The following is a 27,932-nucleotide window of genomic DNA, read 5'->3' on the forward strand; positions in this document are numbered from 1 at the left end:
GCCACATCCATGAATTGAAGGGTGGGGGTTGCAGGGCAGGTAAGTAGGGCGTCTGGGAGGTTGAGAGGTGTTGGGTGACGGTCCTGGAGAGGGGGTTCCTGTAAGGGTACGTGGGGGACCTGAAGAGGATGTGCCACCCCGGGTTCCCATAGCAGGATGTCCTCACTTGGGGAGGTGTGTGATAGTGCTCGTGTGTGTGGGATGACATTGCCCATGGTGGGGGGGCGTGGGGGACCCACAAGCTCAGTTCAAGATCAGGGTACCTTTTTCAAATGGCGGTCTGATATCTGAGTTCAGCTCCCAGTGCTGAAAAAAGTTCTAAGTTTGGGCCACATCGGTGCAAAACTCCACAGGGTCCAAAAAGGTGACTTGTGTATCGTTTGGTAGTGGTGGGGAACTCCCTGAAAAACCTGCCACAAATGAACGTAGAAATGTTTCCATTAAATTCCGCCCAAATGTTTATAACGTTCTATACCCTGACTTTACATTAGCAAGCAAGGAAACTCCAGTATCCTTCTGAGATTTGGAGAGAACAAACTGAAATAGCTAACTGGAGGGGTGTAACATGGGGTCGCAGTAATGTCACTAGACTGGGAAGCCAGTGGCCTGGGCTAATGCCCATGACAGCTGGTTGAATTAAGTTTTAATGAATAAAATCTGGAGTTGAAAGTTAATCACAGTAGCAAGTGACCATGAAACTATCATTGGTTGTTATAAAAAACCTATCTGATTCACTGGTGCCCTTTAGGGAAGGAAATCTTCCATCCTTGCCCGGTGTGGCTTACATATGATTCCAGAGCCACAGTAATGTGATTGACTCTTACCTGCCCTCTGAAATGGTCTAGTTCAAGGGCAAGTAGGGATTGGTAACAAATGCTGGTCTTGCCAGTGAGACCCACATTCCATTAAAGAGTAAAAAATACTTCTGATGTCCATAGAGATTAATAAATTATGAGTTCATGTTTCACGGCGATCAATCTTCATGTTATTTTTGCCAAAAGGCAAAAAGCTGCTGGTTTTGAAACAAATCTGAAAACCCTGGAGAGACTCAGTAAATCAATCAACATCTGTGGTAAGGACAGATGTGATGTACACCTTTATCAGAACAGATTTCATATTGCTTTTCGTGCTTCTATGGAGAACTCCAACTATTTAAGGAATATACTTTAAAATAGTCAGCTGCTGTAATCAGCTATCTGAATTCTAACAGATGTCTCTAGAGCTTATATAGTGCCTAAAACTATTGGGTCAAGATTACAGTGTTCGGGCGGCACTTGCCACAGTGGTTAGCATTGGGACTGCGGTGTTGAGGACCCGGGTTCGATCCCGGTTCTGGATCACTGTCCGTGTGGAGTTTGCACATTCTCCCCGTGTCCCCCACAACCCAAAGATGTGCAGGTTAGATGGATTGGCCAGGCTAAATTGTCCCTTAATTGGAAAAACAAAATGATTGGGTGCGCTAAATTTATTTAAAAAAAAAAAAAGAAAGATTACAGTGTTCCGAATAACTGGTGCCCTCCCAGCACCAGGGACCTGGGTTCGATTCCGACCACAGATAACTGTCTGTGGCGTTTGCACATTCTTCCTCTGTCTGCGTGGGCTTCCTCCGGTGTTATAACCTGCCTACTTACCATTGGCTGAGGACTAATGACAATCCCACAATCCTGTGGGAGTATGAGCTTCCCCAATGAGGGGAGTGGAGAAACCATTAGTAAACTCCTAGTATAAATAAAGCTGGCCAGTTTAGGAACCAGCAGGAAGGAGTGTGCAGCAAGGGAAGTTGCTGCTGCTGTTGTGTATATATATATATATATGTTATTGTAAATAAATGTTATTACTTTGTATCCTTAAAACTCGTGCTGGATTCTTCGTGGCCCTCACAAAACTGGCGACGAAGGTTAAAGTGAATAGCTGTCTACACTGCTGAAGCCTCCTCCCTGGACTTTTGTTGGATACAGGTTGGAAGTTGTTTTCTAGTATACCATGCCTCTGTACGGACGTTTGGATGTTTTTGATGCTGCGCTGGAAAGCTGGAACCAGTACACACAACGGATGCGTTACTATTTCCGGGCAAACAATATCACCGAAAACGAGCGCCAGGTGGTCATATTGCTCACCGCCTGTGGCCTGCATACGTTTGGGGTGATTAGGAGCCTTACGTACCCAGCTGCGCCGGACACCAAAACGTTTGATGAACTTGTGAATATAGTGGGGCAACATTTTAACCGAACCCCGTCCACGATCGTCCAGCGTTACCGGTTTAATACCGCTGAGAGGACCCCTGGAGAATCCCTTGCCGATTTTCTATCCAGGCTACGCAGGTTTGCGGAGTACTGTGACTATGGTGAGACCTTGTCAGAAATGTTACGCGACCGTTTGGTTTGCGGTATTAACAATGCGGCCACCCAGAGAAAGTTGTTAGCTGAGCCAACATTGACTTTTCAACAGGCCATTCAAATAGTATTATCCCGAGAGAGCGTAGGACGAGGAGTGCAGGAGCTACAGGGAATGGAAGTGCATGCCTTGGGGTGCATGCCTTGGGGCGCAACCCCTTCCGTCCAAAAACGTCCCCCCGCACTCCTGCGGTACCTTGGGCGAGGCAACGTCCGGACCGACGCCAGTGGCCGTCGGACATTCCTCCCCGAAGGGAGCCTTCTCCAGAACCAATGGATGAGGAGCCATGTCCGTGTCAGACTTGTAGGCGCCGACCCCGTTGCGGACAGCGGTCCTGCGGGCGCCAGAGGCGCCGTCGTTCCGACCAAAACTGGGACCAGCCCAGGCGCCGTACCTTCCATGTGGATGAACCTGCGGCGACTACTCCTGAGGACGTGGAGACGGAGGACGACTGCCTGCAGTTGCATTGTGTGGCAGCTCCCCGTGTGGCCCCCATTAAGGTGACAGTACGGGTCAATGGCCACCCGCTTGAGATGGAGTTGGACACTGGCGCAGCGGTCTCCGTGATCGCCTAGAGGACATTCGAACGCATCAAGCAGGGTATACAGACCCTTACATTACCGACTCACAGGCCAGGTTGGCCACCTACACGGGGGAACCACTGGACATTGCAGGAACTACAATGACCCCTGTTGTTTATGGACGCCAGGAGGGGCGTTTCCCACTTATCGTGGTGCGCGGCCATGGGCCCAGCCTGTTGGGTCGGGACTGGTTGCGCCATTTGCGGTTGCAATGGCAGCACATCCTCCAAACGGTTTCTGAAGGGTTGACTGATGTGCTGGGACGATACCCAGATGTATTCCAGCCTGGTTTGGGGAAAATAAAAGGGGCCGTAGCCCGTATCCAAGTCGAACCAGGAGACACGCCGCGCTATTTCCGGGCACGCCCGGTGCCTTACGCCTTGCTCGAGAAGGTAGAAGGGGAGCTCACTCGTTTGGAGAGTTTGGGTATTATCAGGCCTGTCCGTTTTGCTCAGTACGAAGTCTTACAACACCAGGTTAAAGTCCAACAGGTTTGTTTCGATGTCACTAGCTTTCGGAGCGCTGCTCCTTCCTCAGGTGAATGAAGAGGTCTGTTCCAGAAACACATATATAGACAAATTCAAAGATGCCAAACAATGCTCGGAATGCGAGCATTAGCAGGTGATTAAATCTTTACAGATCCAGAGATGGGGTAACCCCAGGTTAAAGAGGTGTGAATTGTATCAAGCCAGGACAGTTGGTAGGATTTTGCAGGCCAAATGGTGGGGGATGAATGTAATGTGACATGAATCCCAGGTCCCGGTTGAGGCCGCACTCATGTGTGCGGAACTTGGCTATAAGTTTCTGCTCGGCGATTCTGCATTGTCGCGGGTCCTGAAGGCCGCCTTGGAGAACGCTTACCCGGAGATCAGAGGCTGAATGCCCTTGACTGCTGAAGTGTTCCCCGACTGGAAGGGAACATTCCTGCCTGGTGATTGTTGCGCGATGTCCGTTCATTCGTTGTCGCAGCGTCTGCATGGTCTCGCCAATGTATCACGCTTCATTCAGCTGAGGAAGGAGCAGCGCTCCGAAAGCTAGTGACATCGAAACAAACCTGTTGGACTTTAACCTGGTGTTGTAAGACTTCGTACTGTGCTCACCCCAGTCCAACGCCGGCATCTCCACATCATGTCCGTTTTGCTGACTGGGCAGCACCAATTGTACCTGTAATTAAGCCAGATGCCACAGTTCGCTTGTGTGGCGACTATAAACTTACAGTGAATACGGCTTCCCGACTCGACCGATATCCAATGCCTCGCATAGAGGATCTCTACGCGAAGCTTGCAGGTGGACTCTCGTTCACAAAATTAGATATGAGTCACGCCTACCTGCAGTTGGAGCTTGACCCTGCCTCCCGACCATATGTAACGATTAAGTCACACCGGGGCCTGTATGAATATACATGGTTGCCCTTTGGAGTATCCTCTGTCTACGCAATTTTTCAATGTGTTATGGAGGGCATTTTGAGAGGTTTACCACGTGTTGCTGTCTACTTAGATGACGTTTTGATTACAGGGACGTCGGAGCAGGAACATTTGGAAAATCTGGAGGCTGTCCTTAGATGCCTTTCGGAGGCTGGAGACCGTTTACGTCGCACAAAGTGCGTATTTCAGGCAAAGGAAGTAGTCTACCTAGGTTATCGGGTGGACCGCGAAGGTCTGCACCCCGTCGCAGAGAAGGTGCGTGCAATTCAACAGGCCCCCGCCCCGACTGACACTTTGCATCTTCCGTCTTTTCTCGGTCTCGTAAACTATTACGGGAAGTTCCTCCCCCAATCTGGCAACTACGCTGGCCCCTTTGCACCTTCTGCTAAAGAAAAATCACACCTGGGTTTGGGGTCAGCCGCAAGAAATCGCTTTCCGGCGGGTAAAGCAACAATTGTCGTCGTCTGGGTTACTAACCCACTATGATCCTGGAAAGCCTTTGCTCGTCACATGTGATGCATTCCCGTATGGTATTGGGGCCGTCCTGTCCCACAAGATGGAGAACGGGGCCGAGCGACCGATAGCTTTCGCCTCCTGCACATTGACTGCAGTGGAGAAAAAGTACGTGCAGATCGAGAAGGAGGGCCTGGCAGTGGTTTTTGCGGTGAAACGCTTCCACCAGTACGTGTATGGCCGCCATTTCACTATCGTGACTGATCATAAGCCTCTGCTGGGACTTTTCAGAGAGGATAAGCCAATACCGCCCATTGCTTCCGCACGGATCCAGCGCTGGGCTTTGTTGCTTGCTGCATACGAGTATTCTCTGGAGCACAAACCAGGTACGCAGATAGCAAATGCCAACGCACTGAGCCGATTGCCTTTATCGACCGGCCCCATGTCGACCCCCACGACCGGTGAGGTGGTTGCAACCCTAAATTTTATGGACACCTTGCCTGTCACGGCATCACAGATCCGTGAGTGGACCCAGACGGAGCCAGTCCTGTCAAAGGTTCGGCACATAGTCACGTATGGTGGGCAGCATAGACAGCTCCCAGGCGAGTTGCGGGCATTTTCCTCCAAGCTGTCAGAATTCAGTGTGGAAGACGGCATCCTCTTGTGGGGGACGCGTGTGATTGTCCCGGAAAAAGGCCAGGAGCTGATACTAACAGACTTGCACAATGGGCATCCAGGTGTGACCAAAATGAAAATGTTGGCCCGGAGTTATGTCTGGTGGCCAGGCCTCGACACCGACATTGAGAAGGTGGCCCAAAACTGCTCCATTTGCCAGGAGCATCAGAAGCTTCCGCCGGCCGCGCCCCTACATCACTGGGAATGGCCAGGGCGGCCTTGGGCACGCTTGCATGCAGATTTTGCAGGCCCTTTTCAAGGATCCATGTTCCTTCTATTAATTGACGCCCAGTCTAAATGGCTAGAGGTGCATAAGATGCAGGGGACAACGTCCTGCGCAACAATTTAAAAGATGCGTTTGTCGTTTAATACGCATCGCCTCCCCGAGGTGCTGGTCACGGATAACGGCACTCCATTCACGAGTGAGGAGTTTGCGAGGTTCACGATGATGAACGGCATACGCCATATCCGCACTGCCCCTTACCACCCAGCTTCAAATGGGTTGGCAGACCCAGTGCAGACATTCAAAAGAGGCCGAAAGAAGCAGTCTTCCGGATCAATGGACACGAGACTGGCTCGCTTTTTGTTTACGTATAGGACCACCCCCCATGCAGTGACTGGGGTAGCTCCCGCAGAACTCCTAATGGGCCGGAGACTTCGCACCCGCCTTAGTATGGTTTTCCCGGACATTGGCGCAAAAGTACGCCGCACACAAGAACGGCAGGGACAGGGATTTTCTCGGCATCGGCCGATTCGGCAGTTGCGCCCGGTGACCCAGTGTTCGTTCGGAATTTTGCTGGTGGTGCCCAGTGGGTTCCTGGTGTAATCTTTCGCCAAACGGGCCCTATATCTTAACAGGTGCAAGCCCAGGGTCGTCTCCAGCGCAAACATGTAGACCACGTTCGGCCCAGAAGACTATCCCTTCAAAAGATTCCCCGCCCCCGGAGCTCATTTCTACAGCCGCTGAGACCAGAAACAAGGGAAGGTAGTCCTCACAATCTTCCACTGGTGCCTCACTCGAAGCCTGCGCAGGTCATTACAGAATCGAATGGAGATAGAGACGCTGACATGACGGAGGCAGCAGACCCTGACTCCGAGATGGAGACACGGGATGCATCAGAGGGGGAATCCTCGGGTCCACGGGCCATGGATGTACAACTGTTGCGCCGTTCATCACGGAAGCGCCGGTCTCCGTCTCGTTACACGCCTCCTGATCCAGCGCCGCGTGCAAATGGTGTCCGGCCTGCGGCAAAACGAGTCCGACACCCTCCTTCGCCAGGGTCTTCGGTGGATTCCTTGGACTTTGGGGGGGAGGGATGTTATAACCTGCCTACTTACCATTGGCTGAGGACTAATGACAATCCCACAATCCTGTGGGAGTATGAGCTTCCCCAATGAGGGGGGCGGAGAAACCATTAGTAAACTCCTAGTATAAATAAAGCTGGCCAGTTTAGGAACCAGCAGGAAGGAGTGTGCAGCAAGGGAAGTTGCTGCATATAAAAGTTATTGTAAATAAATGTTATTACTTTGTATCCTTAACTCGTGCTGGTTTCTTCGTGGCCCTCAAAATCCGGGTTCACCGGTTTTCTCCTGCAGTCTAAAGATGTGCAGATTCGGTGAATTGGCCATGCTAAATTGCCCCTTATTATCCAAACGTTAGTTAGGGTTACGGGGACCGGGATGGGGATCGGGCCTGGCGAGGATACAAACTAGATGGGACTAATAGCTGCCTTCTGCACTGTAGGGATTATGTATGAATTATATATTAGCATTATGGGCATTTGTTTGCACTTTTGGTTTAAATTCTACAACAAAACCTCTGTTTGGTTTGGTAGAACTAAATTCATCTATCAACTCCATGAGATAAAGCAGCTCAATGAATGTTAATGGAAATTGGAGTTTTTCTTCACACACTGATCAGCTTCTGCATCCTCAGTACAGAAATGTCAATTTGGGTCAAATAAAAGACTTGAAAGTTAAGTCACAACAGCCATTATTGATTTGACCACAATTCTTGGTAGGAGATATTGTATCTATGATTGATATTGCTGTAGATAACTGTGCTTTGCCCATCCGATTCCAAGTCCCAAGAAGGATCTGCTGAAAGTCACTCAAGGACACCTTCCTCTCCCTACCAGTCCTCCCCATGCAAAGAAAACATTTTGAGAAAATATAAAGCTGTCTGAGATCCTTGCTGCTTTTATTCATTGACCAAGTAGGAAATTCAATGTCCTAAGTTAGACTTGTGCAGTCTTCCACTGTTGACTTGCACAATATAGTTTATAGAATAGAAAGAAATAGATGTTCAAGATCACAGTGAATACCTTGTCAGCATCTTCAGCATCAGTACTGAACCTGCTTAATCACCTAACTTTAATTCTTTAATTGCATAACAGTGCTGTGGTGAATTATATTTATTTTACAACAGTTAAGTTTGGAATGGGTTATGAGGATTCAGAGAAGCTAACCCAGTACAACGCTTGAGTATTTGCCAAAGCTCTTGTCTACAAAACCAGACCTACTAGATGAGGAAGATTAGCCATTTGGATCACAGCAAAAAACATAACTTGTTCATTCAGAGATGTTCCTCAGAGCAGAAAGTCCATTCTGAGGCACTTAAGTCCACCTACAATAAACCTAACAAAGTTGAAGGGGGTAGGTGATTAATTCTAATCCACATCATGGTTTTCTACCAGAAGTGAATCACAGCCAGTTAAAGTTTTGCTCTCCATTATCTCTATTCAGTACCAAAATGTCTCATAATTACATTATTTTGTATAGTTTATTTTCACTCGGCCATCCTCCTTGAAATAATTCTGGAAAATAGGTATAAATAATCTTTGATATGTATATATAGATAAGAACATTAATATGCTGGAGAAAGACTGACAATGAGTTAGCATCGTATCCTTACAATTCTGATGTCTGGGCTTGCATCCAACCCAGATTTAACATGTAATGATTTGGACCAGCCAGCACTATGTTTTTAACCTGGTATCGTCTACAGATGCTGCAGTGAAACTCGTATATGGGGAGGAATTCTCTGATAATGGGGCTCTGACCCCACGCCCGCAAGAAAACAGGCGCAAATCACTCTGGACTTTCCTGGAGAAAGTCCCGAGTGGTTTTCCATTTTGAAGGGGGCTAGCAGGACCCCGGAGTGCTCCTCGCAGCTCCGGCTGCCGATACGGGGCACTGCACGTGCGGTCGCGGGTCCGCGCATGCGGCGCCGGCCCTGTGTAACAAGGCGGACCAACACAGCGGGCCTGCCCCGACAATATAGGCCCCCCCCCACAAATCAGTGGCCCCCGATCGCGATTCTGGCCGTCATGGAGCCCACCCCCTCCCCTCCCCAGAGACTAATCCCCCTGTAGCCGCCACTCCAAGCTCCCGCTGGGTGGAACCATGAGTGAACCACGGTGGCGGAAACTCGGCCAGTTGTCGGTGGAGAATCGCCTCGGGGGCCACTTTCAATGGCCCCCAACTGACGCCGCGAAGACTGCGCGCGCGCGATTGGCGGTGAATCTCCGGTCCCTGGAGAATCGCGAGAGCGGCGTCGGACCCGATTGCGGGTCTGACGCCCATTCTCTGCCCCCGCGCCGAGCGGATTGTGGCGCGGAGGCTCGGAGAATCCCACAAGGATTTCAGCATTTCCTGAAATAGGTATCATTTACACTTATGATTAAAAAGATAGAAATGACTTTGCTCCGCACTTCTAATCCTCTTGTTATAGCCTCTAATGTTAAAAAAACCTGAGAAATCACACTATGCGCAGGAAATGCGGGGAAATGAAATAGATTATAGTGTCATTCTTCTCCTAATGTTTGTTAATAGCTCCCTGGAGCAGCTCATTTTCCCGCTTTCCGTCATAAGGGACGTAACCAAATGGTTAAAAATGAGGAGTGAAACGATGGTTTTGGTTTTCCAACACAGATTTCCTCAGATAATTGGAGTGTCACATGAGTTGAAGTAATGTACCAGTACAAAGTATTACATTTCAGGGCTGACCTTCTATGAGTAATGGAAAGGCGGTCTTGCATATTCCGTATCGAACAATTTGTTTTGACATACCTCCCATTTTTGGTCCCCTGAGATGCTCGAGTTAGTTAGTTAGTTAGTGGGCACGATCTAGCGGAAAAGTTTTGAAGTGTCATTTGTGGTGGGTATTGCTGGGAGTTTCCTGCCGGCGTGTTTCCCACCTCTATCTAACGACACTTAGTCACTTTTTTATGCCCTGGGGAGTTTCTCACTGCTTTAGCCCACACTTAGGCTGCGATTCTCCCAAAAAGGAACAAAGTCCCTTAGCGAGCGCATTGAGCACCATGTTTCGGGTGCAGCGTGGCCGTTGGATCGCGCCCTTAGAATTTTTTTAATCACTTGGGAGCTGAACTCCGATATTTGGCTGCCGTTTTGAAAGGATGCCCAGATCTCAAAGTGAGCTTGTGGGTGCCCCACACCTCCCACCCATGGGCAATGTCACCCCCCCGCACACATAGGCATTCCCCCCCCCCCCCCCCAAAAGTAAGGACACCCCGCTAAGGGGTATCTGGGGCCTATCCTCTTAAGCAAATTCAACATCCCCTACAGGCACCCCCCTTCCAGGACCCCTACCAGTCATCCCCCAACCTCCCAGAAGCCCCTTCTCACCTGCCTTGCACCCTTCACACCCCCCTCCACCCTACTTTCATGGGAATGGACCCCTCCGATCCTGATGGCACTGCCACCCCCTGCACTGCCGGCTTGACAGTGCCATCTGGACCCCTTGGCAGTGCTTAAAGTGCCAGCCGGCCAGTGCCAAAGTGCTTGTATTCAAGAAGGAGGGCCGGGGAGGGGGGCACCCTGGACTATCCCTGACCACCCAGGGACCTCTGAAGGCCTACGAGACCCCCGGGTGCCCATTTTGGTCAAGATTTTGATTCCGATGCCTCGCAAGACTGGGTAGATCTCGTGAGGCGTAAAGGCTGCCGGGAAACCTGCGGGAGGCTTCTACTAGCCAATCCCTCGCTCTAGCTCAATGCGGCAGGCAGATTGAGCCCAGTATATTCACAGTATTTGACATGTTTAGGAACCCAGATTGAGAAAAGCTTCCAGAAGAATTATGCTTCAGTCCACATTTCTTATCTAGTCCTGGTTGTTCTCTTTAAAGATTGGATTACTGGCATTAGGATATTTCTGATAGTTCTATATCACCCAATTAGATCCATTCTATAAAATTTTCCACAGATGTTGTTCCTTTTTGGAAAAGGATTGAGGCAGCCAGGTAAATCAAGATAATGTGATGTTGGAAATCTTAAGTACAAAAGGTTGGCTGGGCTGGAATGCAGACATGGGAAATATTGGCACACTGGTCCTACTGAACTTAGGATCAGGGTAAGTAAAGAAAAAGTATTTCTAACAGCGAGTGAAGGGCAGTGTGTCCCCTGATTGCAAGGATGTGTGGTAAACTTCAAATACGCTCTTGTGATCAACATACCAACTCAGGATTTATGTTAGCCATTTCCTCTATTCCCCGCAAAATCTGTGTTCATTTAAAACACACTGTTGTGTGCCATATTGAATTGGAATCATTTTGGCTGTCTCTTCCCTTTCTCAGTTCCTGTGCACTTCATTTCACCTTATTTTGTTACTAACTGATTTCAAAGTTTCTTTGCCCTTCAAGAAACTAATTGAGTTTCTGAAAGTCCACAGCTTTTTCTCAATGGCTAGCTAGAGAGACATTAGATTAAAGGTACACAGACTTGGGACTTCCGGTGGCGGCTATGGGGACTTCCGGCCGCGGCTATGAGTGAGTAGGTCGCACATTTGGTGGCTCCCGTTTCGGTCGGATGTTTGGACCTTTTCCCCCGACTTTTTTGCACTTTTGAGCGCGGAACTGGAAAGCAATAGTACTCAGGCACTGAACCCATACAGGCCCCCTCCCCGGCCCACCACCTTGTATGGACTTAAGAAGACGGAGGGACCGTAAACAGCAGAAGAAGTGGTCAAACAAGGGCAAGGTGGAGGCTGTGCGAGAGACCAATATGGCCGATGTCCAGAGCAAGGCGCCGACAGCCCAGCCTACAACGGAGCAGCTGCTACAGGCCATGCAGGAGGGCTTTTTAGCTCTGAAGCGCGATAATTTGGAGCCACTCCAGAAGTCGATGGACCGATTGGAAAAAAAAGCCTGGATGATCAGGCTGGGAAGCTCCAGGAGCTGGAGAAGAAGGTGGAGGAGCAGGCCAACTTTCAAACGGTGGCGGACGTGGAGATTCGGAGGTTGAGGGATCGGCAAAAAATGCTCCTGGAAAGGCTGGAGAACCTGGACAACAGATCTCGCCGGCAGAATGTAAGAATCGTTGGCCTGCCGGAAGTGGCTGAGGGGCTGGATGCTGCCGCGTATGTGGAGGCTATGTTTCAGAAGCTGCTGGGGAACGAGATGTTCCCTCGCCCGCCGGTGGTGGACAGGGCACACAGAGTGCAGGTGAGGCAGCCGCGACGAGGGGGTCCCGCACGAGCGATGGTGGTCCGGTTCCACAGGTACCTGGACAAGGAGCGGGTTCTGCAATGGGCCAAGAGCACACAAAACTGTACCTGGGACAATAACACCCTGCGTGTTTCCCAAGACCTGAGCACTGAGGTGGCCAGGAGGAGGGGAGGCTACAGGCAGGTGAAGGAGATTTTGTATAAGAACAAGGTGAAATTCGGGCTGCTTTTTCTGGCGCGACTGTGGGTTACGGATGAGAGTCAGCACCACTATTTCGAGGAACCCGAGGAGGCGATGGACCTTGTTAAGAAGCAAGGGCTGGCCCTGAGCTGAGGACTCTTGGACTCATGGTAGAACTTTTAAGTCTATTTTGTTTCTCCCTCACTTTGAGAGATGCCTGCATGTTTGGGTCCGTTCTTTTCGTTTTTTCGACCTTTTTAGGTTGATGTATTTTGGTTGCGATGTGTTTTTCTTCTTTTTCGTGGTTTCCCATAATGTTTCCTTTTTAGGTTTCTTGTTTGGAGTTTTGGTAGGGGGGAAATAAAAAAGAAAATTGTTAATTAAGGTTATGATGGGGGTTTGGGGGGAATTTTTTGCAATCTTTTTCTATGTGTGGAGGGGAAGGGCTGAGAGTGCCTGGTACTTCTTATCTCTATTTGTTTGATTTAAATTGCACTATTGTTGGCGATGTCTCTGACTTATATAGAGTATGTGTTTAAGCAGGGCTGGTTTGGGGAAGTGGTATGGATAGGCCGGGGGAGAGGGGAGCCAGGGAACAATGGGTGAGAGACGCACTGGGGCCGAAGCTGGGAACCAGGCTAGCTGGGTGGGCTAGTCAACGGAAGCCAGGTGGGGGGGGTGTTCATATAGTTAGATCAGAGCAGGGGTTAGGTAGTAGGATGGTGTTGCTGCGGGGGACGGGCGGGGGGGGGGGGGTAGTTGATCTGTTGACGAGAATGGAAATTGGACATGGCGACAGTGGTCATGGGTGGAGCCAGCCAGGAGGCGGGCCAGAGGAAGCGCAACACATGGCTGGGGGGCTGGCCAAGGAAATGGGATGGCTGATCGGCAAAGGAGGGGGTGGGACGAAGTGCCCTCCAACCAGGCTAATCACCTGGAATGTTAGAGGGTTAAACGGGCCAGTGAAGAGGGTGCGTGTGTTCGCGCATTTGCGGGTTCTGAAGGCAGACGTAGTCATGCTGCAGGAGACGCACCTGAAAGTGGCAGACCAGGTTAGGTTAAGGAAGGGCTGGGTTAGTCAGGTCTTTCATTCGGGGCTCGACACTAAGACTAGGGGGGTTGCGATCCTGATTAATAAAAGGGTCCAATATGAGACGGAGGGTACAGTTGCGGATGGGGGCGGCAGATTTGTTATGGTTAGGGGTAAGCTCAAAGGGGTGAGAGTAGTCTTGGTTAGTGTGTATGCCCCTAATTGGGACGATGTGGATTTTATCAGGAGGTTGCTAGGGAAGATCCCCGACTTGGACTCGCGCAAACTGATTATGGGTGGGGACTTTAACACAGTCCTGGACCCGGTCGTGTTCAAAAACGGGCAGGTTCCCAGCGATGGCAAAGGACCTGAGAGGTTTCATGGAGCAAATGGGGGGAGCTGATCCGTGGAGATTTAGCCGTCCGTTGGCGAGTGAGTTTTCGTACTACTCCCACATCCACAAGGTGTATTCCCAAATTGATTTCTTTGTCATGAGTAGGGACTTGCTGGCCGGGATGGTGGGGGCAGAATATTCGTCAATTACCATATCGGACCATGCTCCGCACTGGGTAGATCTACAGATTTGTAAGGATAGCTGTCAGCGCCCACAATGGAGGTTGGAAGTTGGATTTCTAGCGGATGAGGCGGTGTGTGAGAGACTCAGGAAATGCATGCAGAATTATCTGCAGGTAAATGTTACCAGAGAAGTCTCAGCAGCAGTGCTCTAGGAGACAGTGAAGGCAGTAGTGAGAGGGGAGCTGATCTCAATCCGGGCTCATAGGGACAGGACAGATAGGGCAGAAACGGACCGACTGGTTAAGGAAATTTTACGGATGGACAGGAGCTACGCGGTGTCCCCGAGGCCAGAGTTACTCTAGGAACTAGGAAACGACAGAGGCTGCAGGCCGTGTTCGGGGTGCTGACTACAGGCAAGGCTGTAGAGCAGCTTAAGAGGCAAAAGGTGCGATATATGAGCATGGAGAGAAGGCCAGCAGAATGCTCGCGAAACAACTAAGGAAGAGAGAAGCGGCTAGGGAGATAGGAAGGACAGCAGATGGGGAGGGAAATCCGGTGGGTGACCCGGCAGGGCTGAACAAGGTGTTTCGGGACTTTTATAGTAAGTTGTACACTTCGGAACCCCCCAGGGGACCGGAGGGGCTGAGGCGATTCCTGGACGGACTGACCTTCCCAAGAGTGGGTAGGGGGTTGGTAGACGGACTGTGGGCCCTGGTTAGGATCGAAGAGGTATTGGGGGGCCTGAAGGTCATGCAGTCGAGTAAAGCCCTGGGGCCGGATGGGTATCCGGTGGAGTTTTACAAAAAGTTTGCTGAGATAGTGGGGCCGGTGCTGGTCAGGGTCTTTAACGAGGGAAGAGACAGAAGGGTCCTACCCCCCGACGATGTCACAGGCCACTATTTCGCTTATTCTGAAACGGGATAAAGACCCGGAGACTTGTGGGTCTTACAGGCCAATCTCTTTGATCAACGCAGACGCTAGGTTTCTGGCCAAGATCTTGGCGAACAGAATTGAGGACCGTGTACCAGACGTAATTGCGGAGGACCAAACCGGGTTCGTAAAGGGTAGGCAACTGGCGGCCAATCTTAGAAGGCTGCTTTATGTGATTATGATGCCCCCGGAGAGCAGGGAAGCAGAGATAGTGGTAGCTATGAATGCGGAAAAGGCTTTTGACCGGGTCGAGTGGGATTATCTGCGGGAGGTGCTGGGACGGTTTTGGTTCGGGGAGGGGTTCATTGACTGGGTTAGGCTGTTCTATCAGGCCCCAGAGGCTAGTGTAAGGATGAACAGGACAACATCAGATTACTTCAGACTGTACCGGGGGACAAGACAGGGTTGCCCACTGCTGTTTGCGCTGGTCGTAGAGCCGCTGGCAATTGCTCAGAGAGCTTCAAGGGACTGGAAAGGGCTGGTCCGGGGGGGAGTGGAACATAGAGTCTCGTTATACACGGATGACCTGCTATTATACGTATCGGACCCAATGGCGGTATGAACGGTATCATGGAAATTCTGAGTCTCAGATATTTAGAAAGAACTAATGGGAGCAGAGGATACACAGACTGAGGACCTGAAGCTTAAGTGGGAAGAGGAGCTCGAGGGGGGGGGGGGGAGAAGATGCAGGATGATATTTGGGCAGAAGCTCTGGGCAGAGTAAACAGGACGCAACGTGCGCCAGGCTCAGTCTGATCCAGTTTAAGGTCGTGCACCGGGCCCACATGACGGTGGCCTGGATAAGTAAATTCTTCGGGCTGGAGGACAAGTGTGCCAGATGCGTCGGTGGGCCGGCTAATCACGTGCACATGTTCTGGTCGTGCCCTAATCTCAGGGGGTACTGGCAGGGATTCGCGGACATCATTCCCGGGTTTTGAAAACTGGGGTGGTAATGAGCCCTGAGGTGGCAATCTTTGGGGTGTCGGAGGACCCGGGAGTCCAGGAGGAGAAGGAGACCGACGTCTTGGCCTTTGCTTCCCTGGTAGCCCGGCGACGAATACTGTTGGCATAGAGGGATTCAAAGCCCCCGAAGTATGGCTATCGGACATGGCGAGCTTTCTCAGTCTAGAGAAAGTTAAGTTCGCCTTGAGAGCTTCACTATCAGGGTTCGCCCGGAGGTGGCAGCCATTCATTGACTTCTTCGCGGAACATTAATCGTCAGCAGGGTGGGGGGGCTAGAGTAGAGTAGAGTAGGGAGTGTTTTAGGCAGGTCCTTGCGAGAATGGAGTCGTGGTTTGCACTATGCGTTATTTGCTTTTCTTTCTGTACAGTACTATACAATGTCATTGTTTTATGTACCAAAAATACCTCAATAAAATTGTCTATTAAAAAAAAAGGTACAGAGACTTGATGGGAAAGAAGTTAAGACCGGTTCCAAAACACACACAAGTAAAGGAATATAAAAAACATGAAGGGGTGAAAAGCAAGTAAATACAAGTATTCTGGTATATTATTTCTCCTCCAGTTGCTGCTTCTGAGAATTGCCCTTTCAGGCAAATAGCAAATCTATCCCCATTTTCTTTGAGTAATGCTTAGATAAGTGATAGATTGATGGGTCCAACAAGTGATGGCTGTCTAAGTCCTGAAGATAAAAGACATTAGGGGCGGGATTCTCTGTATCTGAAACTAAATGATGACACCGATGCAGAATCCATGGACTTTCACGACAGCAAAACTGGCAACAAACTGGATTGATTCAGCAACTGTGGAGGGGCTAGCTCTGGCGCCATGTGGAACACAATCGATTCCAACGAGAAACGGTGCGGGATTCACCGGGTCCGTGATTGACACTCGGGAGGCTGACAAGCTGCAGCCACATATACACATTGCAATCCCCACATACACTCATCCCAGCTAACAAGATGGCACTGGTTGTGCTGGAGCGTGCCCATACAGCTGATGTGTCGGCTGAAGCTAAAGGGCACCTAGGGGGTTGGCCAGGGAGCACACCTATACGACCTGTGTCCCTAAGTTCACAGTGGGCTGTTAGCGACGTGTGCAGCTGCATGGCTGCTTTGCCGGCTGTGGCAATGATGTTCCATGCCCATCCACCCTCACCCGACAGCCCGCCTCCTGGCACCCCCCGCTACTCCTCCCGGTCCTCGCAGAAGCTCCCCGGCCAACGGCACAACGGTCAGCAAACTATGGCGACATTGGACACTTTCCGTACCTCCTCTCTCTCCCTCCGTAGCCACGGCAGCGGTTTCACGATTTTTAAAAGCACAAGTGAACAGTGCCATCAGGAACTTGCGGAGAATACCGGGTCGGGCCCGCTAATGACATGCAAACGGTGTTTACTGTATGTGCGTTCCGGACCGCATTGACGCCACTGTTGAGGTGACGGAGAATTGAGATTTGGCATCAAATTGGCACCCGTTGCGATTTTAGCGTTGGAACCTGTTCTCTGCCCAATCACGTTTTGCGACTTTGGCGTCAGCCAACGGAGAACCCCGTCCAAGGTTTTTAAGATCTGTCCATGTCCTCATGGAAATGGGGATATCTTAAAGGATTTCTTGACGACCTGAGTTGAATGAAGGTAGCTAGGTTAAGGGATACATCAGTGGAGATGCAGTAGAAGAAATTTAAGAAGTTATTTCAGAATAGATGCATTCTAGTGAAAAATAAAGACTCTAGGGAAGGATGCACCATCCGTGGCTAACTAAGGAAGTTAAATGCAGTATTAAATTGAAATAAAGAGTGTATAATTCCAGAAAGTTGAGTGATAGGCCAGAAGATTGGACAGAATATGAAGAACAGCAAAGAATAAGGAGGGAGAAATTAAGAGAACGAGAGAAAGTTAGCAAGGAATATAAAATATATATAGTAAGAGTTTCTAAAGGTATTTAAAGGGGAAAAGACTAAGCAAAGTGAGCACTGAACCTCTAGAGAATGAGAATGGGGAAATAATAATGGAAAATAAGGAAATGGAGGATGAATGTGGTTGACTCTTAACTGCCCCTTGCTGAAATGGCCGAGCAAGCTACTCCGTTCAAGGGCAATTAGGGATGGGTAATAAATGCTGGCCCAGCCAGCGACGCCCACATCCCAATAATTAATAACAAAAAATCGAACATTATTTTGTCTGCCTTCACTGCAGAGCATACAATTAACAAGTCTGAAATAATTGTAAATCAGGAGTTGAAAGAGAGGGAGGAATCTCAAATTATTCCAATCACCAGAGAAAGGGTGCTGACAAAATTATTAGAACTAAAAGCTGACAAGTTCCTACATCCTGATGAACTTCATTGTAACTTCGTAAAAGCAGTGGCTGCTGTGATAGTAGATGCATTAGTTTTAATTTCCCAAACTTTCTGAGGCAGAATATTATTGGGGGGGGGGGGACTCTAATTTTTCCCTCCTTATTAATCGTTTAGTTATTTTTTGCTGTCCTTTATATTCTGTCCAATCTTCTGATCTGCCACTCAACTTTGTGGAATTATACTCTTTTTGTTTCAATTTAATACTATCTTTAACTTCCTTAATTAATCACGGATGGGTGAGCTAAATAGGAGCAGTGTGAGACTTCGCCCCTCATTGAGGAGGAAGTCTCACCTTTGGGAGCTGCTGGCTGATCCAATTGGCTGGCAGCCCCATCAGTCCTGGCAGTGCCAACAGTACATTAGAGAGTGCTGCTGGTACTGCAACAAGAGGAAGAAGAAAGTTCAATGTATCCCAGAGACAAGTAAATCTGGGCAGAGAGGGATTAGCAGATTAGGGAGGGTTGGTGTTGGGGTTGATTTGTTACGTTCTAGGTGTAACATAAGCAGCTTCCTTGTGGTGCACTTGACAAAGGAAGGTTCAGACGTGGAGATAACTTCAACACGTTTATTAAACTATTTACACTTCTATTACTCGGGTTCAACACTATTGCTAATCCTACTGTAGCTACCCAGACTGACTAACCAGTTGCTGCAATCCACGTGGTGGGTGTAATATTGAATCAACCCTGTGTCTGTACTAACTGACTGTCTCCACTGGAAAGAGGCAGATCATGTGTGTGGTGTCCTTTTTTATGGGTTGGTGTAACGCCCCCCTGTGGTCGTGTCACCTCTGTGTTTATCGTGAATGTCCATTGGTTGTGCCCCATCTAACTGATCCATTGTTTGAGTGTGTGTGTGTGTGTGTGTGTGTGATGTCTCCTGTGCTCCCTCTAGTGTCTAGCTAGCCTACATGCATTTACATTGATGCACATCACCACAGGGGAGGTGGGTTTAATGAGGCAGCAAGAAACGGGGGATTCGATGTTAGTGGGAGGAGGTCCAACTGTTTTTCTTGTGTGATCATATTAGTCAATTGGCTTGGTAACAAACCAATTGACCCTTGATTAATATGGAGGGAGGCATAAATTAGGAAAATGCATTATCCTTTTAAGAGGCCGCCTTTTATTTGGCCCCTTAATTTGTTAATTTAGTTTTACAGATTTGTCACAAATTAGGATAAAAGCAGGAAACTACAGGCCAGTTAGATTAACATCTGTCACAGGGAAAATTCTGGAATCTGTTATTAAGGAGGTTATAGCAGGATTCTTAGAAAATCTCAGTGCAATCAGGCAGAGTCAACATGGATTTGTGAAAGAAAAATCAATTTTGACTAATTATTGGGAGTTCTTTGAGGAAGTAACAAGCAACATTAATAAGGGGGAAACTGGGATTGAGCTGTACTTAGATTTCCAGAAGGCACTTGACAAGGTGCCATATCAAAGGTTACTACACAAAATAAGAACTCATGGTGTGGGGTGTAACATATTAGCATGGATAGAGCATGGTTAGCTAATAGAGATCAGAGAATAGGCATAAGTGGCCCATTTGCCAGTTGTTAAGATATGACAAGTGGAATACCACAGCAATCAGTGTTTGAGGGTCTCAACTATTTATAATTTACATCAATGACTTGGATGAAGGGATCAAATGTATAGTTGTTAAGTTTGCTGATGGGCAGCACGGTGGTGCAGTGGGTTAGCACTGCTGCGTCATGGCGCCGAGGTCCCAGGTTCGATCCCGGCTCTGGGTCACTGTCCGTGTGGGGTTTGCACATTCTCCCCGTGTTTGCGTGGGTCTCACCCCCACAACCCAAAGATGTGCAGGGTAGGTGGATTGGCCAGGCTAAATTGCCCCTTAATTGGAAAAAGATAATTGGGTACTCTAAATTTATTTTTAAAATGTTTCCTGATGAGACAAAGCTGGGCAGAAAAGTAAGTTGTTAAGAGGACGCAAGGATTTAGATAGGCTAAGTGAGTGGGCAAAAATTTGAAAGTTGGAGTAAAGTGTGGGAAAATGTGAAATTGTCCACTTTAGCAGGAAGAACAGAAAAACAGCATATTTAAATGGAGAGAGATTATAGTACTCCAGGGAACAAAAGGATCTGGGTGTTCTAGGACATGAAACAAGAAAAGTCAGTATGCAGATACAGCAAGTGATTAGGAAGACAAATGGAATGTTGTTATTGCAAGGGGAATGGAATATAAAAGTAGGGGTGTTTTACTACAGTCGTACAGGCTGCTGGTGAGACTACAGCAAGAGCACTGTGTACAGTTTTGATCTCCTTAAGAAAGGATATAAATGCGTCAGAAGCATAGAAGCGAATTGGGATACTAGTCTGGGGAAATATTAAGAGAGAAGCAGTGGCAGACATTTCAGAGTACTCAAAATAAGTATATTCCTACTCTAAAGAAAAATTCCAAGTGGCTAACTAAAGAAGTTATGGGAAGCATCATATTTGAGGACAAAGCATATAACTACTAAAGACATGTGGCAGGTCAGATGATTGGTCAGAATATAAAGAATGGCAGCGATTGACTAAAAGGTTAATCAGGAGAAAGAAATTAGAGTATGAGTGGAAGCTAGCTGGCAATGTAAATATGGATAGCAAGAGTTTCTATTTTTATATGAATTTTGAGTAGTCAATTCATTTTTTCCAATTAAAGGGCAATTTAGTGTGGCCAATCCACCTACCCTGCACCTCTTTGGGTTGTGGGGGCAAGACCCACGCAAACACGGGGAGAATGTGCAAACTCCGCACAGACAGTGACCCAGAGCTGGGATCCATCCTGGGACGTCGGCGCCGTGAGGCAGCAATGCTAACCACTGCGCCTCCGTGCTGCCCTGAAAGCAAGAGTTTCTACAGGTATTTAAAAAGGGAAGGATAAGTAAAGTCAGTGTTGGTCCTCTGGAGAGTGTTAGTCATAGATAATAAGGAAATGGCAGATGAAATGAACAAATATTTTGCTTCTGTCTTCAATATAGGGAATACAAAACAACATTCCAGTGATTATTGTAAATCAAGAGGTGGAAAGACAAGAGGAACCTGGTGAAATTATAATCACTAGGGAAGCAGTACTGAGAATACTGATGAAGCTGCTGGGTGACAAGTCTCCAGATCCTGATGGACTTCATCCTAGGATCTTAATGATGATGTAGTTGGTGTTATCTTTTCAAAATTTGCTAGATTCTAGAAAAGTTCCATCAGCCTGGAAAGTAACAAATATAACACCTCTGGTGCTGTGGATATCGGAGAGCCTGTAGATTAGCTGTACTTTGATTTACAGAAGGCATTTGATAAAGAAAATAAAAGTTCATGGTGGAGATGGTAACAAATTAGCATGGATCAAAAATTAGGTAGCTGGCAGAAAACAGAGTATGCATTAATAGGTCTTTTTCCAATTGGCAGGATGTGATGAGTAGAGTCCCGCAGGGGTCTGTGCTGGGCCCTCAACATTTTCAAATTTATATCAATGACTCAAATGAGGAGATGAAAGTATGCTGTGGAGAGGTCATAAGAAGATTGCATATGGATATTGATAGGTTGAGTGACTAGGCAAAAATCTGGCAGATGAAGCATGATGTGGGAAAATGGGAAGTTGTTCACTTTGGCAGGAAGAATAAAAAAGCAGAGTGTTACCTAAATGGAGAATTACTGCTGAATTCTGAGCTGCTGAGGCATCTACGTGTTCTGGTGCATGGGTCACAAAAACCTAGTACACAGGTACAGCAAATAGTTAAGGTGGCTACTGGAATGCTATTCTTTATTATAAGAGGGATAGAACATAAAGGTATTATGCTTCAGTTATCCGGGGCATCTCAAAAACTGTGCGCGGTTTTGGTCTCCTTATTTAAGGAAGGATGTAAATGCATTGGAAATGGTTCAGAGGAGGTTTACTGAATTTATACCTACAATGAGCAGGTTTTCTTATATGGAAAGATTAGACAGATTGGGCATGTTTCCATTGGAGTTTAGAAGAGTGAGGGTTTACTTGATTGAAGTATATAAGATCCTGAACAAGGCGGATGTGGAATAGATGTTTCCTCTTGTAGGAGAGTCTAAAACTAGGGGGCAATGTTTTAAAATTAGGGGCCACCCTTTTTTCGGTCAGAGAAGAGGAGAATATCTTTCTCTGAGGATTGTGGGACTTTGGAACTCTCTCCCTCAGAAGGGGGTAGAAGTAGTGTTATTGAATATTATTAAGGCGGAGGTAGATAGATTCTTGTTAGGCATGGAAATCAAAGGTTATCAGGGGTAGATGAAATTCGAAACACAAACAGATTAGCCATGACCTCATTGATTGGTGGCGGAGCAGGCTCGAGGGGCAGAATGATCTACTCCTCTCCTAATTCATATATTTTTATGTACACAATTTCTCTTACAATCTCAAAACCTTTGAGTAAAAGACGTCAATAAAGTGGGAATCGGCTTTTGGTTTCTCCTGTCAGTCTTAGACTAACTGTAAGCCTTTTCTTGTATGAGATAAGATCTTCCAATTCCCCTTATTAGAACTTTTATAAGATAACCACATTTTTGTATAGGAAATTTGAAGTGAAGGAAAAAGGAAGGAATTGTAATGTTTCTTCAATAATAGTTTCTTTCATGTAGGTCCCACACTTTTCCGATTTTAGGATCTTTAGAAATTTAAATTGGCATAAAGCATTTGTATAAACATAATATAACGTCAGGCCAAATTATCTGCTTTGCCAATGGAGAATGTTGCAGATTTTTATGAGTGTATTAATTTATACTAAACTGGAAAAGTAAAGGACATATGTCTTCCCTATTGGCAGAATCAAAAATAGACCCATGCTATAAAATGGATACAATCATTTGAATAATGAACATTGCTATGCCTGGGGTAGATAACCTTGTGACACGTATTCATTTAAAATTGTTCTACTAAATTAAAGCTTTCAAATTGAAGCTCTAATCACATCAAATTAACACAAGAGGTTTATTCTGATATTAACTAAAATGTCATCATATTTGATCAGACACCCCAATAAATAAATTAATTTCAGGAGTCAAACCTTAAATTGAGTAGAACAACAGAATGCTTTATTTAAAATGTAGCTGACAAAATGTTTTTCTTTCTCCGATTTCAAATATTTTATGCCTCATTAATCTACATTTTATGTTTTATGTGTAAACTTGTTTACATATTTAAATAGCAAAATCATATTAAGGGAGTTTAAAATAAATCAGTCTGATTTTTATTTTTTTTTAATTTGTTTTAACTTATAGGTACTTCCATAAAGTGTAGGAGGTCACAAACCAACACCTATTCCAATGCTGCTAACATTAACATTCAGAGAGTAAACCATTCAACTGTCCTAAAAGGAGAATACACACATCACCAAGTCACCAGCCATAATAAAAATGCTTCTAAGGAACCTTGTAATGGCTCTGAAGAAACCAAAAGTGTTCCTTTGGCCAATGGGTCTCTAGATATAACAGATGGTCAGTATTCAAATGCATAGACTTATAATGAACCAGATACTGTGATTCAAATAGATTCAGTTAGTATTTTTTAGACTAGGTAAACAAAAATCTGGTATAACGAAGAAAGTCTTAAGTCAGACATAGGATCAGACAAGTCCAGCATTGTTAAAGCTGAAACCAATGAATTTTCAAAAGAAAAAGTGTCCACTAATACACTCCATAGAAGTTTTCCAAATGCTACAGTGGGAACTGGGAAAAGAAATATTAACAACGTTGTGACATTGCTGAAAAAATTAATGTGGCAATGGCAAAAAATGTTTGTACCCTGTAGTAACTTTAAGAGATATCATGAAAGACTTAAATCTCTTGTCTGATGACATGCAAAATAATGGCATCTAGCTCAGTTGTGGTACACTTAAAATTGATTCCAGCACCTTTCAAAGTAATGGAAGCAAAGTAGCAAAAAATGAAAAGACAGGATTACAGTATAGTTTCTTTTCTTCAGTTGTGCTTGCTGGCAGCATTAGAAGCCCAGAGGAAAGCCTGCAAATAAGATCTAAATCTCAGATGGCAAGCCGAAGGCAAGCAATGGATAGGACGCAAAGAAAGGAGAGCACAGACCATTGTGAACGCAGGTGTGTTGAATTTGAAAAGTTTGATCCAGCCAACACAGATCCTAAAATCGAAGCTCTGATCTCATCTGCAGTATCACCTAACAACAATAGTTTCTTTGAAAATATGTCATTGTACAGCGTGCCGGAACATAGACATCACGTAAAGTGTGAGAGTTCTAAAGCTGGAATTCTGAAGCAGAACAACCAGAATGAAGAGGAGATAAATGCTGGACTACTTTTAACTGAAACAACATGTAAAAAGTATGCGCTGAGGAAAAAAACAATGATTCAGTATAATCGAGAAAATAGTTTGGAACAAATTGAGTTTGAAAAATACTGTAAGAGTATTTCCATTCCTTCAGCATCCACAGAAGGATGTCAAGATTATGGAGCAGCCCCTCGGTTGCCTCCTAAAAGGACACTTTTCAATAAGAACCCAAAAACTAAATGCAAAGGGAGTCGGAAGATGTTAGTTAAACTAACAAAAATCAATATTCAGAAGTACCTAATGCACACAGAAAGAAAAACAAAAATGTGCCAGAAACCTTTAGCACAGAACAATCTGAGTGCAGGAGTCAAAATGCATAATGTTACTATGCCAGAGCAAAACACAACTGTATTACCAACGGTGAAGAAAGGTAGGAGGAATAAGATGGCGTCAGCATTACCTACAGGTGATATTCCTGTCGTCATTAAAAGGAAACGAGGTCGGCCAAGGAAAGTACTACCTGAAGGTAGCAATGAAGCTACCAATCACGTGAAAAGAAAGCCAAGGCATCATAAACTTTCTCCACCACAACCTACATATATTGCTGGATCCAATGACAATACAACAGACTATGCAGATGTTTTGTCCAAATTGGCCTTTTTAACTAAACAAAGTCTGATCTTGGGTAGATGCTCACCACCCAGGTGTTGGTCTCCCAGTGACCCGGGATCATTTCAGAGATCAGCTTCTATGCATCAGGACATGTCTCAATTTTATCGTACATTAGCAGGTACCCGAAGGAGGGGTGGAAAAGCCGGGTGTTCTCGAGGAAGGCAAGTGGGACAATTTGCAGAATCATCATCTACTTTCAGCGATTTCTTTGAAGGCATTGGAAAGAGAAAACGTATATTCTTAGGTGAGACAAAATTGTATGCAAGAAAATGCAAATGGGGCACAGAAATGAAAGAGAAACCAGTTCAAAGGAGGAAACCATACAAGCGTGCACTTCCATTTCCGGAACATGGAATTTTTCGGAACATGAATGCTGAAAATTCAGAATGGGCAAGACAAAATGAAAATTTTTGGAATATAAATCAAGGTTATCCTTCAAAGCAACAAATCAGAAATGGATTGTATCCATCTTATCCTGGTATGTCAACGCAGTCATTTCCCAATACTATTTGGGAATCAAGTTCTGTGTCAAGAAATGGATATTTGATGAGTTGCCTATCCTCCAACCAAAGCAATGTTGCCCAACAAAGTCCTGGTTGTATTGCTGGATATTTCCGTTCTTTACTTGATTCAGATGATTCTTCAGATTTGATGGATCTGTCATTTTCGCAGACTGGACAAGAATCGTGTAACGTAACTGGAAGCTTTGGAGTCAGCAATTCAACACAGCCATCAAGACACTTAACGCATTACCAAGAAGGGTTTGATAAAACCAATTCTCCTAATTGTGTTGGTAGCCAGCAACATACAAATCAAACACGACAGGCTTATCCACAAATGATTCCAGAGAATTCAGATAGTGTTGAATATGGCTCCACGTATCATACTTCTGACACAGAAACTTTCCAAAGAATTGCTCCTCGACCACCACTTTCTAGACAGGCTGGACTTTCATGTCAACATACTCCAGATAACTATGCCCATTATAGCAATTACAGACCTAAAGCTGCAAATTTCAGTAATTCCGATGAAATACAGCAACCTAGAGAGTATTCTGGTCTTGACTTTCTAGGTAACAGAGACTGTACATTTGGCTATGACACCAGCAATAATGTTACTTCCTCTCAAGCCACCTCAACTGATACATACAGTCAACATTCAATTGGTTCAAACCTACATTTTAATAAGGTTTCTTCATTTAATACTTTTAGGCCAGACCACAGTTCTCTGATTTTACAAGCATCATTGCCTTCAGAGAGTCAATCTGATGCAGCCTGTTCAATGGACCACACATCTCAGAAATACTTTAATTCATTGCCATTATCAGCTGATACCTCCAGGATGGCATTTTCTAGAGGACTTCAATTGAGCTGTAAATCCAGTTTTAATCTTTGTGATGGGAACATGGCATATTTTAATAACCATTACACACCAGTGTTGGATTACAACCTGAATGAATCAAAAGATATCTTGGATATTTCAAATTATACACCTCAGAAAGTAAAGCTAAGGCCATTTCCAGAGACTTTCACAGAATCTTCATCCCACTTTAATGCATCATTTGAGAATTCTGAGGGAAGTATTAATATTTGCAGTAATATGGCAAGTGAAGAGAAATCCAGTCTCTCAAGTTTAGAGAAGCTCATGATGGACTGGGATGAAACAGCACCTGTTGAAAGAGCTGGACCAAAGGTTGGTTCCAAACGTCAGTGGAATCATCATGTACCTTTCCCCAGTGATTCAAAAGCTGTTTACGGAAGACGTAAACGAATTGATATGTCCAGTCCCCCTCAGTTGGTTTTTCCAGCATCGCCCCCATTTCCTTCTAGAAAGGCTACAATACCAAGACAGACCAGGAATGCTAGAGGCCTTTGTACTCCAAATAGGAGAGAACAAGTTGTCCGCAAATCAAAGCTGTTACAGAAAACTCAAGGAACAAATCCTATATTCTCTGATAATACAGACTGTGGTTTAGATTATGGCTATAGTACAGATAACAGTATGCCCCCAACTCTTTCAAATGCCCCAAATTTCCAAATTCAGAAAAGTGATCAGAAAGAATATTGCAGCTTATATTCCACTGGTTGTGCGACACCAATGCCTGAAGAAAATTTCTCACCAAGGTTTCCCAGCAATGATGTTCAAGAGAGTGTTCCTATGTTTTCAGACCTAAAGCAAACTGCATTAGATGTGGAACCCTTTCAAAGCCCTCAACAACAGTTAACTGCCCAAGCACTGCAACATTCAATCAACCCAGATCATGAAAGGCTACTGTCTGATAGCCAAGACTTTTTTAGTTTGCGAGCCCCAGGATATGTAGACAATCTAGAGTCAAATGAAGGGAAAAAACATCCAGCTTTTTATGATGCATTGGAAACCAGCTCAGGAACAGATGTTGCTCCTACCACATCAGCAACCGACAGAGATTTGCCAGTGTCACAGCTTCAGTTTGAATCTGATAATCCAGTTGTTTTAGAAACAAACACCAGATATTTGCAGAATTCTACCACTTACAGCTCATTGGATGAGAACAAGAAAGAAGCTGACATATCCTTGTTTGGTATACAGGGAAGAAATAATCTACCGAGTGGACCCCAAATAATCCCTCTAAACATAGCACAAATTGACAAAGAAACACAGAAGCTTGCGATAGATTACAGCAGCTCTGCATACGCCAGTGCCACGTTAACTACAGCAAATGCTTCACCTGCATCAAGTGATTCTTCTATACATGTGGACAATAATTACACAGACAAACAAGGAAATCGTAGACAGGCAGCAATGGGCTTACTGCTAGACCAAAATCAGGATGAGGTGTATACAGGAAATGCTTCACAGTGACTTCTGATAACATTGCAAGAAAATCAGTGCAATTAGGTAAGACCATGCTATTCCTTGATCTTTTCCTAGATTCAGCTTGTGATAACAATTGTTTCTTGTTATGAATTGCATTGTTTTTCCATAGGTTCCAGGAACATTAATGAATACATTGTGTACTATAATGTGTATTGTGATCGATTATGTTTAAT

The 27,932-nt window shown here is 46.1% G+C and overlaps 1 protein-coding gene across 5 annotated transcripts in view; it reads left to right on the plus strand.

The window, feature by feature from the left end:
* Window positions 1–27,932, plus strand: part of ahdc1 (AT hook, DNA binding motif, containing 1) — a 296,855-nt gene that overhangs the window by 232,198 nt on the left and 36,725 nt on the right. For all 5 annotated transcript variants that reach the window (XR_011940848.1, XR_011940849.1, XR_011940850.1 and 2 more), the window contains one exon: window positions 23,915–27,780. Coding sequence is in view for 1 of the 5 variants with exons in the window: in XM_072500577.1 (XP_072356678.1) it covers window positions 23,977–27,744 (3,768 nt within the window). In the remaining 4 variants the exon portion in view is untranslated. The remainder of the gene's footprint in view (window positions 1–23,914; window positions 27,781–27,932) is intronic.

This window comes from Scyliorhinus torazame, chromosome 1 (assembly GCF_047496885.1).
Source record: "Scyliorhinus torazame isolate Kashiwa2021f chromosome 1, sScyTor2.1, whole genome shotgun sequence".
NCBI classification, from domain to species: domain Eukaryota; kingdom Metazoa; phylum Chordata; class Chondrichthyes; order Carcharhiniformes; family Scyliorhinidae; genus Scyliorhinus; species Scyliorhinus torazame.